At 42.0% G+C, this 14478-nt stretch overlaps 2 protein-coding genes across 2 annotated transcripts; one reads left to right on the top strand and one right to left on the bottom strand.

Moving 5' to 3' along the window:
* Positions 1-295: 295 nt before the first annotated feature.
* Positions 296-3936, bottom strand: LOC135484635 (chaoptin-like). The gene is made up of 3 exons (XM_064766270.1): positions 3899-3936; positions 3467-3614; positions 296-2077 (listed from the first exon to the last, which is right to left on the bottom strand). The coding sequence occupies exons 1-3, from the start codon at positions 3934-3936 to the stop codon at positions 677-679; spliced, it is 1587 nt and encodes a 528-aa protein (XP_064622340.1). The 3' UTR covers positions 296-676.
* A 1970-nt stretch (positions 3937-5906) lies between these two features.
* Positions 5907-13721, top strand: LOC135484905 (centrosomal protein CCDC61-like). The gene is made up of 16 exons (XM_064766605.1): positions 5907-5993; positions 6787-6971; positions 7343-7425; positions 7631-7794; positions 8122-8227; positions 8416-8462; positions 8914-9130; positions 9581-9660; positions 9905-10221; positions 10557-10635; positions 10749-10879; positions 11133-11196; positions 11478-11544; positions 11876-11919; positions 12233-12312; positions 12849-13721. Exons 2-16 carry the CDS (start codon positions 6824-6826, stop codon positions 12950-12952), a joined length of 1731 nt encoding a protein of 576 aa, XP_064622675.1. The 5' UTR covers positions 5907-5993; positions 6787-6823; the 3' UTR covers positions 12953-13721.
* Positions 13722-14478: the final 757 nt, after the last annotated feature.

A 14478-nucleotide genomic window follows, 5' to 3' on the forward strand; every position in this document is an offset into this window, starting at 1 on the left:
CTCTCAGGTTGTAACTTCTCTATCTCAACAACCGCTGACATTGTCTCTCAGGTTGTAACTTCTCTATCTCAACAACCGCTGAAATGTTGTCTATCAGGTTTTGACGGTAATGTTTATTCTATGTTGCGACGTCTCTATCCCAATTAGTTAGGTTGCTTGCTTTTCATTTATTATGACGCACCAATGGCGACATCCTGAATCTCAGGAGAGACAGAGTTCACAAAGAAACGCCGATACAAACAATCATTACTTTCAGGCTGCAGCTTTTTACTGACAGTATAATATAAGGCGATAGTGTACATGTAAAGAATTAATTCGTGGCTAATACAATAAAGTTTGCAAGGAATTCGTCATGGATAGCGCCATGTGACTTCCTTTTATGCTCACATCAAGAATTAGTAAAGATAATCTAGTGAAGACTTGTTTTTATAATTTCTTGACAAACTGCAAACGATTAAGGGCTTGTGACCATAGGTACCACCATTTTGGCTAGACCTTGAAATCCTAAAGCATTAGAACTCTTTTCAAACGTAGTTTGTTTTCCAGAGAACAGCCACCCGGGTTTTAAATGAGCAATATATTCATCTGGAACGAGTTCTAATTGCTTTAGTATTTGGAGGTCTAGCCAAAATGGTGGTTCCTGTGGTCAACCCTTAATGTAATTATTCCTGGCAATCTAAACGCAGTACGAAAGCTGGTCCTCTTTGTCTTCCACAGGACACATATCATTCTCCTCGACATAGGTGACCATTTCGGTGAAAGTGAGCCCCTTCATGCCCTTGCCTCCTTTGCAGGTTAGGTATGGCTCATAGATCAGTCCCTCCTTCATCACCCAGTAGGCACCGCAGTCGCACTGAATAGGGTTCTCAAACAGGACGACGTACTCAACGTTTGAATACAGCAAGCAGATGTCAATTTTCTCAATCTTATTGTGGATGACATTGACGGAAATCTCGCGGTCGAGGTTGAAGAATACATGACCCTTCAAACCCTGGAGGTCGTTTTCAGCCAAGTGGACCTCCTTCAAGTAAGCCATGTCATCGAAAGCACCGCGTCTAATCTTCGTGATCTTGTTTTCAACCAAGCTCAAAATTGTCAGGTCAGTCAGGAGGTGGATTCCTTGTGGTATAGCAGTGAACTCGTTTTGGTCCATGTTCAGATGGTGGAGGTGGGCCAAGTTGCCCAGGTTGTATTGCTTCAGCTCGGAGATGCTGTTGTTGGCCAAGTGAAGCTCCCGGAGTTTCTGCAGTGGTGCCAACAGGGCGGGTGCGTTGGGATAATTGCAGTCCACCATGGACAAATACTCAAGTGATTTCCTGAACGGAGTGAAAGCCTTACGGTCAACGTTTTTCAAAGGGTTGCAATCTAAAGCCAGTTCTTTCAACTTTGACAAGCCTTGGAATGTGTCTTTCTCAATCGTCGCTATCTTGTTGAACTCCACGCTCAGGTGGTCTAAACCTTCCAACACAAGTGGCGGGATCTCTTCAAGACCGACTCCCCTCAAGTGCAGAGTCTTCAAAGTCTTCAGCTTATTCAACGCCCTGGTTACCATACCTGACCAAGGGAAATCCTGATAGGAGAAATCTAAGTATTCAAGCTTGGAAAAGTACTGGACGGTCATAGGGAATCCGTTCATGAAGGTAGCTGAGAGGTCCAACTTGATTAGATCATTGCCGAACTTCCAGTTGTTCCAGAATTGCTTCAGGGGGTTTCCCTTGAGTGTGAGTTTCTCCAACTTGCGGACAGGTTCGGAGGTGAGGCGGAGGTCGTCTGTTGCATTGTAGGAGATGTTGTTGAAGCTCAGACCGAGGTCCTTTAAGGATTTTAGGTGAAAGATACCGAAAGGGAAGCTGTCGAATCTGTTGTGGTCCATGGCAAGCCTTTCTGTGACGTCTGCGAAACCTTCGAAGGCCTTATCATCGATCTTGTTGATGAAGTTGTGTTCGAGATTGATGAACTTGGCCTTAGGGAGGCCACTGAAAACATTGGCTCCAAGGAATTCTATGTTATTGTACGACACGTCAATCTCATCAAGGACATCATCTTTGTACTTTGCGGGCAAGTCAATGGTTGGCATCTGCAAATACACAACATTGAAGGGTTTAAAGACAAATAGCCACGATGGGGATGGCCTCCGAAATCCTCGAACTACCGGTAATGTCATCATCATGGTTATCATTTCCAGGATGTCCTCAGAAAAACTATTTGGCAACGATCAAATCTTATGACTACACCTATCAGTCCAGCGTTTTGCTGCTTCACACAGCAAAACTATTGTCACATGGTGATTCACGTGACAAACTACGCATTGTAAGTTGTTTCGCTTTTTTCTGTTTCAGCGGATAACCATGAAATCGGGCCATGCTTATTACCAAATGGGGATGCGTTTCCGGCATGAAGCCCCTATTACCAAAGTAGACATGGCTCAACTCCCTTTTTTTTAACTGAAGTGGAACAATAGCAGAACCTCTTTACTCTCCAGACGCAGTGGATCGGTTCGTCCTGTCGCGCGACGGTCAGGATGACCCGAATGGACAGCCTCTGGAGTCTAAGCTTCTTACAATGCGTAGTTTGTAAACTGAACCACCCCACTTAGAACCAAAGGGGAACATAAAAGATGTGGGTTGCAACCATCTCCTAGCCAAGCAGGGTTACTATTATACCACCACTGATAACCTAATTGTGACCTCTCCATGACTCGGACAACCATTAAAATATTTCACCACTTTGACATAATTTGAAAAATGTATTACTTTTGACAGACGATTGGCCTTTTTGCGAAGGACGGAGCAGTATCAAATGCGGGCAAGCAGACGGGACAACATCATGGCCACCAACAATGCGTCGAATTCCCTCGATATTTCCTGATTACCTAATTCCAAACTGCTTATTCGTATCCCAATGGTGTCAAATGTCGCAAGCCTTTCTTTAAAAAAGTATGAAAGAACCCACACAGAAATTGGCGCAATGATATATAATGGATCACTAAGCTTTCTCATCAGTGTGTACCATTTTTTAGCCCGATATGACCAAAATACTTTTTTTCGTGGGCCTTGAATTCCGAAAGCCCCCCCCCCGTCCTTGGCTCCTTCAGGGAGGAGAGCTTGTACTTTCAGTGATGTAGGTACATGAGCATCTCAATCATGCACACCCATAGTGATACTTCGCATGCTGTTTTGATCAAAATCAACTTTGTGAAAAAGCGTTTAAAAGTTCATCTTGAAATGAACTGTGCTTGAAACGACTGTCAATATCACAATTACCATACCAGCCTAGCCGCAGCAGATATGATGTGTTACATCATCAGGCCCGGACCAGTTGGGACGAAGCCGGTCCACTGCGTCCAGATTGTGTGCGACACTTGACGCGACCTCTTTATGCAGCGCTGTGTGGCAGGAAACTTCTCTATACTTGGGGGTCAATTATTCCTACTACACCAGCCGCATAAACTTCAAAATGGTGTTACCTTTTCGAGATACAATCCATGACAATCGATGAACTTCTTCCAGCCATAATCATTGTAGGAACATCCACTCTTCTTGTCCTTCCATGTGGTGATCTTCGAGGACACGCACACGGCAAGAACCGCCAACAAAATAAGACGAAAACCCATCCTGAAAAGACGAAAAGACAGTCAGTTGTTTGTGGGAAAGTATTTGTCTTGCGATCTCTCTTACCGGGTCGCTCATTTGCGATGCTGTTCCGCAAATTTCACAACGAATTACAAAGTACTAATGCACGAAAGCACATGGGCTTTTATTTCTAAGGTGTTAAACTTCTTGAAGCTTTCAAGGTTAAAATTCACATTGCTCTGACGTGCTCATTAATGATCAATTCATGAATGTCCTTTTGGGTGAAAAATTTGCCAGAGTATATTATTAGAAATGGAGATGCTTACCTAAAACTCCGCGTGCACCTCTCTCTCTGGTGCGACATAAAATGTGTTGATCGCACGCTTAGCCTCTCAGGTTTTTGAAAACTGAATTATGTAATAATTTGATGCCGGTATAAACTATAAAACGGTCTCCCACACACTTCTCACAGCGAGACAAAATTGGTAGAAAATTGCCCATATTTCCGTCTACAACCCGCATCACTAACATTGATATGATTCTCAGGCCCATGTGGTGACGTCACGAATTGCATTTTCGTGGCCATGCATGAGCTCGAGTACTGTATAGCAAGACAAATATTTTCATTATGCTCTTGATGATAAGCATAACCAACAAAAACGAATAAAGACTAGCGCATTTCTCCGAGTCATCAATTTTGGGCCAGTTTGGTCCGAAGTCAACGACTCCGGACGCGGTGGTCTTGTCGTCCGTGGCTTAAGACTGTCCGTGACTGATTGACTGCTAAAGTGGGGAGCAAAACTTCATGAAGTCCTAGGATAAATTAATACAGCGATGTTCTGCCGGACCACATTCTATTCCGAGATAGTGTATTATACTTTATAAAAACAGAAACACAACTATAAGATGCGTGGTGATGATGAGGATTGCATGAAGTTGCTGCTCATTAAGGTCGTGCAGTCCCATTCCGAACGGACTGATGGCACTTCGCGTTGGCTAACGGTATAATCCGCTTGCAGTATAAGATGACCGGAATGACTGGGACCTTCGTAATACAGGTCATATCATCTAAATAAAGTCCGTGTTTCCAATACTGAACTGCCAGCGGTATTGTCTCCGTAGCCTCCGCCCATTATGAACTTCTAGCCGTATTGCCTCCGTAGCCTCCGCGCGTGTTGTCTGGAAGATTTGCAATGTCATTACACTGAGCTCGAGCGTCAATATGGTGTTTCCCAGGTGTTACCGATACATCAGGGCATTAAGCCTATACACTATTCTCAACCCCTATACCCTACGGATGCGGGTGGACACCATCCACATGCCGAACAACTGGTTAATTTAGTTTGGTGTTTTTTACATTATATAACGCCAATCTGAATTTCTAACTGCTAGGGGTCTACAGTTGTCCGGATTGCTAAAACGCTATTATGATATGTCGCCAGCATCTTTACAATACATGTAATTGGACCTTTGCATAAGGCGGATATATACGAAGTCACCGTTATCCAAATCGTATAGCCCACCCCGCCAAGTTGGATTTGGTGTGGGGATCAACTAATGCGCAACCTCTATCCTCTATCCTCGATCGTACAAAAGGTTACGAGCTAAAACTATACAACCTGAGGAAATCAGGGGTTAATTATCCGAATCTCCGGCCCTGCACAGCCCGAGCGGCCGGATGAGACAAGACCACAATTGATTTTTTAAGCCTTTTAGCAGTTAAATTGTCAATGTTTGACCGCGACGCATCAAAGAATGCGTCAACTAGTGAAACTGAAATTCGGATATGATATACGGGTTAGTCTTGCGAGTAACTGGTGCGATTTAAATTGGTGATTGACCACGGAAATTTTTTTTTAATCGACAAATTAGACAGACTTTGATATTTCCACTCTTTTCAGCCAACTGGCAGAAAAAACTCAAAACACGCCCCCTATTACCCAATTAGCAAAATTCGAAATTAATTTTTTCATCAAATAATTTCTTTATATCTGTAGACTTGCCACAGCAAATATTTTTTCAATACCTCTCCAAATATGTACTTGAGAGTAAAAAACATGCACTCGTCTAATAGATAGGCCTCGACCCTCCAACCGGCTATGAATATTCATTGGTGGTCTTGTCTCGGATGAAACTCAGGCGCAAATAATTACTCATGAAAAGAGAGTAAACGAATGTTTTTCTTGACATTTTCTGTTAAAAAGGTCTTTAAAGCTGTTATCTAACTTGTTTAGGCGCTCAGAAGCTCTGAATATCTGTTCTGGCACACTACACCAATTTTGAATTTGGCGCGCTGTTTCGTTTAGCGATTAAGCGCATGCGTCGTAGATTATTCCAAAATGGCGCTTTGAGTAGCGGTGTATTTGAAAAACAAAGGAAAGAAACTGATATAAAAGTGTGAATGGAGATTGCGAATTGAATGTAAATAGACAGTTTCGTTTCATTATTTTGCACTCGTTTACATCACACTAAAATGTAACAAATCGAAGGTTTGGTTCAAAATGAAATCGATTGAGAAATGTTGCGGTTCCAAAATGGCTCGAATATGTGTGCTTTCAGTGCATTTTCTGTGCATTAATCTACGTGCATCCGAGTGGGAAAAAATAAAAAGTTTGTTGATTGAGTCGAAATACCCAGTCAACAATCTACAGAACTGACTCGCTCGCAGTCATGTTGAAAAACTAATGGCCCACTTTGCCACATGTCCTGGACATTGCTAGATGTCGGACGACATCATTTAAAACGATTCAAATCGTCGTAAAAATGGATGGACCTAACTTTTTAATAGAAGTTTCTAATTGTTGGGTCGCTTAGATTAGTTACTCTTTACTGTATTAACTGTTAGTAAGTTACAAATGTAGTCAGGAGTCCGTGCACCAGTCGTTTAGTTGTCCACTACTAATGTACTATTGACAACGAATCCAACTCTGTGTACATAGGCCTACATCAGGATGGGGTTAAAAAAGCAAGGAAGTTCAGCCCTATGCAATTTAGCCTATTGCTCAGAGGTCAGACGGAGGCACCGCCCCCGGCTGTATTTTCTATGTCGTGCATGGAGCTCTTGTTGAGAGATTTTTCATATCGCTCTCCTTTTTGCAATTTCTCTTGGAATTTCACTAGACTAAACCTATCATATGTCCCGTCGCCTTAAGATTCCATTCAGAACTTTACTCTGTAAATGACCACTTCAGAAAATGTTGACTATTCTTTGCAGTATAAGTAACGTAAGTGTAAAGCCAAAAGAAAGCAAGATGGACGAAGACAGTGCTGTGACCTCCCACTACTTGTTTCGGGGTATTGAGTACATTGTCACAATGCAGATAAGCGGTGACACGGTTACGCTGGAGGTGGAGGATAAACTTACTGCTGATCAGTGGAGGGGTACATTTGATGCCAACTGTGAGTATACATGATAGGTGCCTGGTTCCATGATTATCGGGCAGAGGAGAACCAACATCACAGTTAGCCACCCAGGCCAAAGCTCTGTGGCTACGTAATGTGGGAGTCATTCTGGAGTGGCCTAAAACACATTTTCAGATAATAGGTCACAGTAATATCCCGTTCACGTTTTTGGGAGTCCTACCCTGGAGGAAATCTTTAAGGTATACCGGTCACCTGCCCCTGACAAATATGATATGGCATGCAAAATCTACAAAGGCTCACAACTTCTTGTCAATCTGGCAATTGCAAGTAACAATTACTCAGCTTATTACTAATACTACCACTTCCATGTTCCATTTTGTCATTTGATCAACTTTTGGGTCTTTCAGATGTAGAAGATTTGACACATAAAACAGGAAACTTCAAACAGTTTGCAATATTTGTGAACATGATTGAAACAGCACTTTCAAAGGTGAGTCCCTCAGTCGTGGTGGTGTTAGGTTGTTACGTTTATCAGAAAGTAATTTCTGTTTTTTATTCAAGTTTGGATCTCCTGGGCTGAAATGCTAGAAGTTGGACTTGACATTTCTCTGTTGTCATAAGGCTACTGTCATTACCAAGGGCAAGGCCATCTTCTCCATTTTCACGTTCAAATCTTTGTCCTCTTTCACTTCCAGTCCAGTGATGCTGTATCATTAGACCTCCTGACATACTCGGACCTGGAATCACTTCGAAGTCGAAAAGCGGGTGTTGGCACCAAGGCCATCCCTGGTGCCAAGGCTCATATGATGAACACAAGTAAACGCTACCTTATTTTGACGTACACTGTGGAGTTTGATAAGTAAGCAGTTTGAAATTGAAATTAGTTTGTAAATCAGATCTTTGTTCATTCTTGGGTTGTATAACTTGCATTGTAATCAGGTGACCAATGATTCTTGATTTTTCCTAAGAAGTTTCTGTTCATGGTACCTTATTGCTCAAAGAAAATCAACACATTTCTGAAAATTCAAGTGGTGCCTGCATTCTTTGACTTCAGATTACATCTTTCTAAAACATTATACTCGAAGATATGGGCTTCGATCAAAGGGTTTTTTCCATTCTACTAGAATTCTTGCCAAGCCTGTCATCTGAGCATTTCTCAGTTTCATATTTTCCTATTTCATTTTAGGATCCATTACCCTCTGCCACTTCCATATCAGGGAAAACCTGATCCCAGAGCCTTACAAGAAACGATTAGACAGCTTAGAACGGAGTTGAAGTTTTGCAAACAAAAGGTAAGTGGACACATGATACCCAGTATGCCAGCCACTCCAGTTCTTTGACTCAATAGACATACTGATTCAAATGCTAACATGTCAGTTGATCATATCGTGAAGTACATTTTTCTCCAGCGGTTTTTCGATGATTTGTCCAACACGGAGAGTAAATGAAAATGGCATCTCTTTCTTTCATCATATTTCAGGGTTCATCTGATTACAGATTGCGGGAGTTGGAGAAACTGAAGAGAGAGTAAGTCTACAATTTTTGTGCCACTGCGTCAGTTGTAAAGAAATTTAGCTCAGCTCTCACTATTGATTCTGACATGCCTGTGGTAGAGATGATCATCAATATGAAATAATTCTACTTCCATTTGTCTTGGCCATTCCCCCAGCTTGGGTCCAGTTCACCCTATCGTCCTGGCATCTTTTTCTTTTGATAGTCGCCATGTGGCCCTGGCCTGGCTGGACGCCGTCTGCCTTGCAGGTTCTACCGGAGTGCATGTCTTGTGAAGTTGTTCCTTGGCTCTCAGAGGGTGTGGCCGGGCCAGTTCCACTTCCTCCACATGACCTGCAGTTCTATCTGCTCCTGGTTTCCTTTCTCCCACAAGTCCCTGCAAGTAATTTTGTCCTCCCATCTGGTGTTTAAGATGTATCTTAAGCACCGGTTGACAAACAACATAAAGTGCTACTCACATTTTCAGTCATGATCTCCTGTTGAAAGAAAAAGACGCTCTGGAGGAGGAATACCTCCGCTTTCGTCGTGAAATGAAACTGACAACCAAAGGTACTGCGGCCAAAGAGGTGAAGATCTTGAAGACAATGGTGAAAAACCTTGAAGAGGAGCTTTTGAAGGAAAGAACGAAAAATCAAAAGATGTCTTCGAAGAGGAATGCAGAATATAGGCAGCTGAGTGAAGAGGTAGAGCAAAAAACTTTTTTCATGGGAAATGTTGTCCTTGAACTGCCCTAATTTGCAATATATGCCTCTAAATGTTTATTTTTTGTCAGATTTCATAAATCTAAAGTTGTACAGAGAGAGCTGAGGCATTTCTGCTGTCAAATTAAGCCATGTTTAGGAGCAGGAAAATGGAAATCCTAAAAAAATAGGGAATGTCTCATCCCTGTAAGGGTAAATTTGGGTAAATGCCTAACAAGTGGATGAAATTATCCCCTGTTCACCTTTCGCAACTTGGTTCCCTTTTCTTAAATGATCATTTCTCAAATATTTTTGTATTCTGTTCTTGTCTGCTTGTTAAACTATTACTACACTTGACTTTACCAAGTCTGAGTGGATAGATTTTCCAAACATTACATGTGTACATGTATAGTGACAGACAGCGTATTGATAGAGATCTGTATTTTGTTGTAGTATGAAGAAATTCGAGCCGCTGAGAGAAATCTACGCATCCGGGTGAAAAGCTTGACCAATGAACTGGCAGTTTACAAAAGGTTAGTGAATAATGATTGACGGTGGGCATAAAAGCTTTTTGTACACAGTCAGGTAGGTAGGAGTTTTTTTTAATGAAAATACTTTTTTAGAAGATTTCAAAAATCTCCAAAATCAGTTGCAGGATAGGGTGTCTGTGGTGTGGGGTGGGCCAGGGACTCTTCCATGAACGGAGCTTTTGTTGGTATACCTCTTGTTGGCAGGGGCTTCTTGGCAAAATGTTCAAATGTAGTTTTCTTGTTACAGACGACCTGTGAAGTCTCCTGCGTCCAGCCAAGCCTCTACAAGGAAAGAAGTGGAGAGACGCCGAGCTGCATCCAGAGAGCGGTCATTTTCACGCGAGCGGTCTTACGCCCGTGACAGAGAGAGGTCGTCCAGTGCTGAGAGGTCGTTCGTCCGTCGACAAGCTTACAGTGCCCAATTGGACCGGCGGCGCCCACGCAGTGCCTCAGCTGACAGGCGTCAAGAGCGGAGTGCGTCCATTGAGCGAAGTCGAAGGGAGCGCAGTTTGTCGCAAGACAGGAATGTGAATCGAAGGAGATCGCCGTCTGCGTCACCTTCAGGTGTGTAAACTTGTTAAAGCAGGACAACATGGACAGCAAATGAGTCCAGCCTTACTCGTTACTATTCATACATGTATTGCACCGTTGTGATAAACTGATATTTTAATAACACTAGTCATATGAATTCACAAATGTTCGGCCCGGAAATGGCCTTCCTGAGGCACTGACATTTAAAATGTTATCTCAATGTTACAGTATACACATATTATAAACAAAGCAAGTGATACCAAACTTGTTACAAGCTGCAGGATCTAAGGGCATAGGCATGGAAAACTCCAGTTTTCTGGTTTATAGTACTGGGATGCTGTCATATTCATCTTTCTCCTGCGTTTCAGGTGCTAGGTTACCACGCTTTGATCCGACCGCTTATGTGAAGGAGAAGGCAAGACGAAAGAGGGAAACGGACATGAGTAGGTGAGGTTGTGGCACATCTGATGACGTAAACCTTGATGTCTTTTCCCCAGACTCAAGAAATTAGAAATCCAAATAAAAAAACTTACAACCTTTTCAAATGTTGACTTTTCCAGCCAAAGACAAGCAAGGTCCAGAAGATCGGGAAGCTCTGAAAGGCAACCCATGTCATCGCCAGGCTACGTCAACAGCATTTCTAGGACATTCGATGGCGGGTACAAAAAGTTCAGATTCAGGACTAATTCAGGTGAGGTGTGTGGGGAGACCCATTTCCTGAGATATTGAACATTTTTGTGTCAGGATCTTTAGATCTGATAGGCCTACAGCTTCAGAATCAAAAACTGTACTGAATATCTCAATTAGATCTCCACCAGTTTCTCAACCATTGGGGTAGAAGGTTTAGTGTGACTGATTATGGGTTGCATTTGTGTTGTATGATACACGTATACTTGTAAGCTCTTCATGTGATTAATGAGATTATGTGTTTTCTTCTTATACAGTTGGTAGCCAAGGTTCACAGAGTGATGCAGATGTTGCCTCAGACTCTTCAACAAGCAGGGTCAGGTAAGAATAAATATGATAGGCCTGTTATTTGATTGATGATTGTATGCCTAGGCGACTTGGTCAGGCACAGATTGGTCTTCCTCAAGATTTATGTGCACTCGGTCTTAATCCAGATAACTTTCCTTCATCATGTCCATACACCCCCAATTTATTTGCAAGTAAGTGTATTCAATCCAGGATGTGCTCGCTGGCTCTAACTTAGTAATAATTGGCTGAATTCGTTTTGATTGGAGTCTGTGTGATCTTAGGTAACTTTCATTTGGTTATTCTTATGCTTTCAGGAAACTTAAGAAGGTACTAAGGCCTGGGAGGGCGTCGTCGTCATCATTCTGGGACAGCCCCAATGTGGTAAGTCGGCCATAGAGAACGTATCCATCATGATATCACTATCGGCATCATAAGCCTATTGCATTTTTGCAGGAGGTCTGGAGTCCACCACTGGCTACTGTCCACGTATATTGAAATAAAAGCTCAAGTTGGATATTACGGGCCCTGGAAGAACCTACATGTACAATACTGCACAATTGCGGGCGAGTTCAATTTGTAATAGATTGAGGACAAATTTGTTCTATAATTTTTCCAAAAAAGACGTTTACAGTGAATCCTGCTGTCTTGTGACCTTGATGGGTTTCAAGTCCAAACTGCAAATTTTTTGTAAAATTTCTCCTTTCATTTCCAGCCATACCATAAAAACGTAAAGAAATCTGGAGGGAAACACAAGATATATCCTTTATAGAAACATACTTTCTTATTAAATGATATTGAGAGTACAATTAATGTAGGTGTAATATTATTTTGAGGAGATGAAGTTGTGATTGCACACTCTTAAGTCATAATGTTTTATTGCGAACAAGTCAGTGGAGACAGACCTGGAAACATACAGTAAAAGAAGCAATTCTGAATAGTCACAACACCACTGCGACTGTTGACAACAGATGTTGTTGTTGTTGTTGTTGCTACCAGCCCTAAAAAAATCTAGTCAATTTTTCCAATTAACTAATGCGGTGATCTTTGATATTTGCCTTAACCACCTCACTGTTTCGAGCACTCCCACTAATGGTATCTTATCAAATAAAAAGAAAGGATCGACCTCAAAAGAAAATCGACCTCCAATGGGTAAGTCATCGTAGAAACTGTTCATGTAAGATCGCTGATGTATTTCTGAGGACCTGCTCTCACAGGTGAACAATATTCAGCCTCTCTTTAGCCACATTTTGACAGTGCTTGGGATTAGGGAAAGTCAAACAGTGCATGATGAGAGTCCTGATCATAAAAGGCCTAGATAATGGGGTTCACGGCTAGCTTTGATGTGAGGTTGCTCTGGGTGCATGGTGTAAATTGCTTTGGTATCCAGAGAGTTTCATGTAGTCAACAAGAAAAATACAAGCCAAGATAATCTCCAGTAACAGCTTGCCAGAGTCTTATATCTAATAGTTGCACGCTAGACAATCAGTCTGTTTTTGGTAACAAAGTCGGCTGTCTTGGAGATTTCCACTGTTGAACCCCAGAGTTCTGTGGTTGGAGTGGTGTCCTTTGGCCAGTATTCCTCTGTATTCTTCATGAGGGAGCAGGTCTGAAGCACACGAGCTGAAGAAACTACTCCAATTTCTAGGCCTTTGATTAAGAATTGTCATTTACACTATCTCTTGCAGGTCAAGACAAAGACGCATTCAACCGCTCAGCAGAGATCACAGAAATCGATGCAAGGTTGAATCGGCTTCAGCAGTACATGCAGAGTAACATGCCTCTCAACTGAAGCGTAAAGCCACTTGAAAACAAGCAATTTTAATTGCTGCTACCTCGCATGGGACGATAATTGCTAGTTTGCCACGGTCATCGCAGGTCTATAGCCAGTCTCACAGTTTGAAAAATGCAAAGTTTGGGAGGTGAAACTGATGACCCCGCCCCAGATGAAATTTTTTTTAGGTTTCTACCTATTTTTAAGATGCTGCCTAATAAATGTTACTTCAATGATAATGTAATTGTCAGTGATACTGTAATAGTTTTAATGACCTGTTTTGTAAATTCGAAGTGTGCAACTATGAATATTTTGACAAATTTTTAACGAGTATACATTTTTTCGACAGGACACCTTCATTCAGCTTCTAAAACATTCCATTATTATGCAGAGTAAAAATGTTATGCATGAGTCCTCATTAATGTAAAAGGATTTTGTTTACTTTCAACCACTGGTGAACAGAGGTCAAGGTGAGGAAATGTCCCCTGATTTGGTACTTGTGAAGCCAAATCGGGAAAAAATAAAAATTTGATGTACTGGTAGGCCTACTGGTATGTGATCTGGGCTTTTCTCACTTCAGAAAATATATACTCTGTTCATCAATGGTTAAATGTTGAATGTGATCAAAATGTACATGACACATAGTAGTAGTGTAGTTACTGCCCTGGTGGCATAGATGATTTTAAGCTTTCTTATTGGTTGAGAGATTGTAAATATGATACAGCTGGACTGATGTATGCTTTCTGGTGTGCCTTGTTGTCGAGATAATAATGTATAGTTAGGTTTACTTTGTCTTTGGTGTTCTTTTATTTTCTTATAAGGAAGGAATGCTGACCCCCCCTTCATTTTTCATCAAGAATGAAAAGGATTGAAGTATGTATATCACAACTTATGTATGTCAACTGCAGTAACCACTGAATAACTGAATTTGACATGACAAAATTGTGCATCACAACTCGTCCATATCAAGGACGCCATCCCAACCTATCCAGATGTAGGACCACACCAAAAACAGTTGGACTCGGCCGATCGAGAATATAGACCATCACAACCTCCCCAAACCATGAGGAGTACATGTATCACAATCTGGCCCATCCAGTTGTATGATCTCAAAAAATATGTTCCCACCTGGTACGGTTTTCCAACCTGTCGGCAAATCCATTTCCTAGGTACTTGGCAACCTACCTGACCTTTGGAGACGAGAACAGAATTACTGATTCTTCCATCAGAACTCCATAATACTGGTATCATGTCTTCAGATGTGTTGAGACATCGCAAGTTGCTAAGTTGTCCCAATATTCTCCACATTGAGCCTCCAGTTGTTCCAATGATCTCAAGATGCTCCACATTGTACCTTAAGTTGCTCCAGGTGTCTCGAGACGCTCCATGACATGTCTCCAGTCCTATCCATTGTCCTGATTTGCTCTGCATCGTCTTTAAAGTTGCTCCAAGCATCTCGAGACCTTCCACATCATGTCTTTAGTCCTCCCAGCTGTCTTGAGACATCCACAGCATCTTGTCTCCTGTTGTCTCGAGATGCTCTT

This window comes from Lineus longissimus, chromosome 3 (assembly GCF_910592395.1).
Source record: "Lineus longissimus chromosome 3, tnLinLong1.2, whole genome shotgun sequence".
NCBI classification, from domain to species: Eukaryota; Metazoa; Nemertea; class Pilidiophora; order Heteronemertea; family Lineidae; genus Lineus; species Lineus longissimus.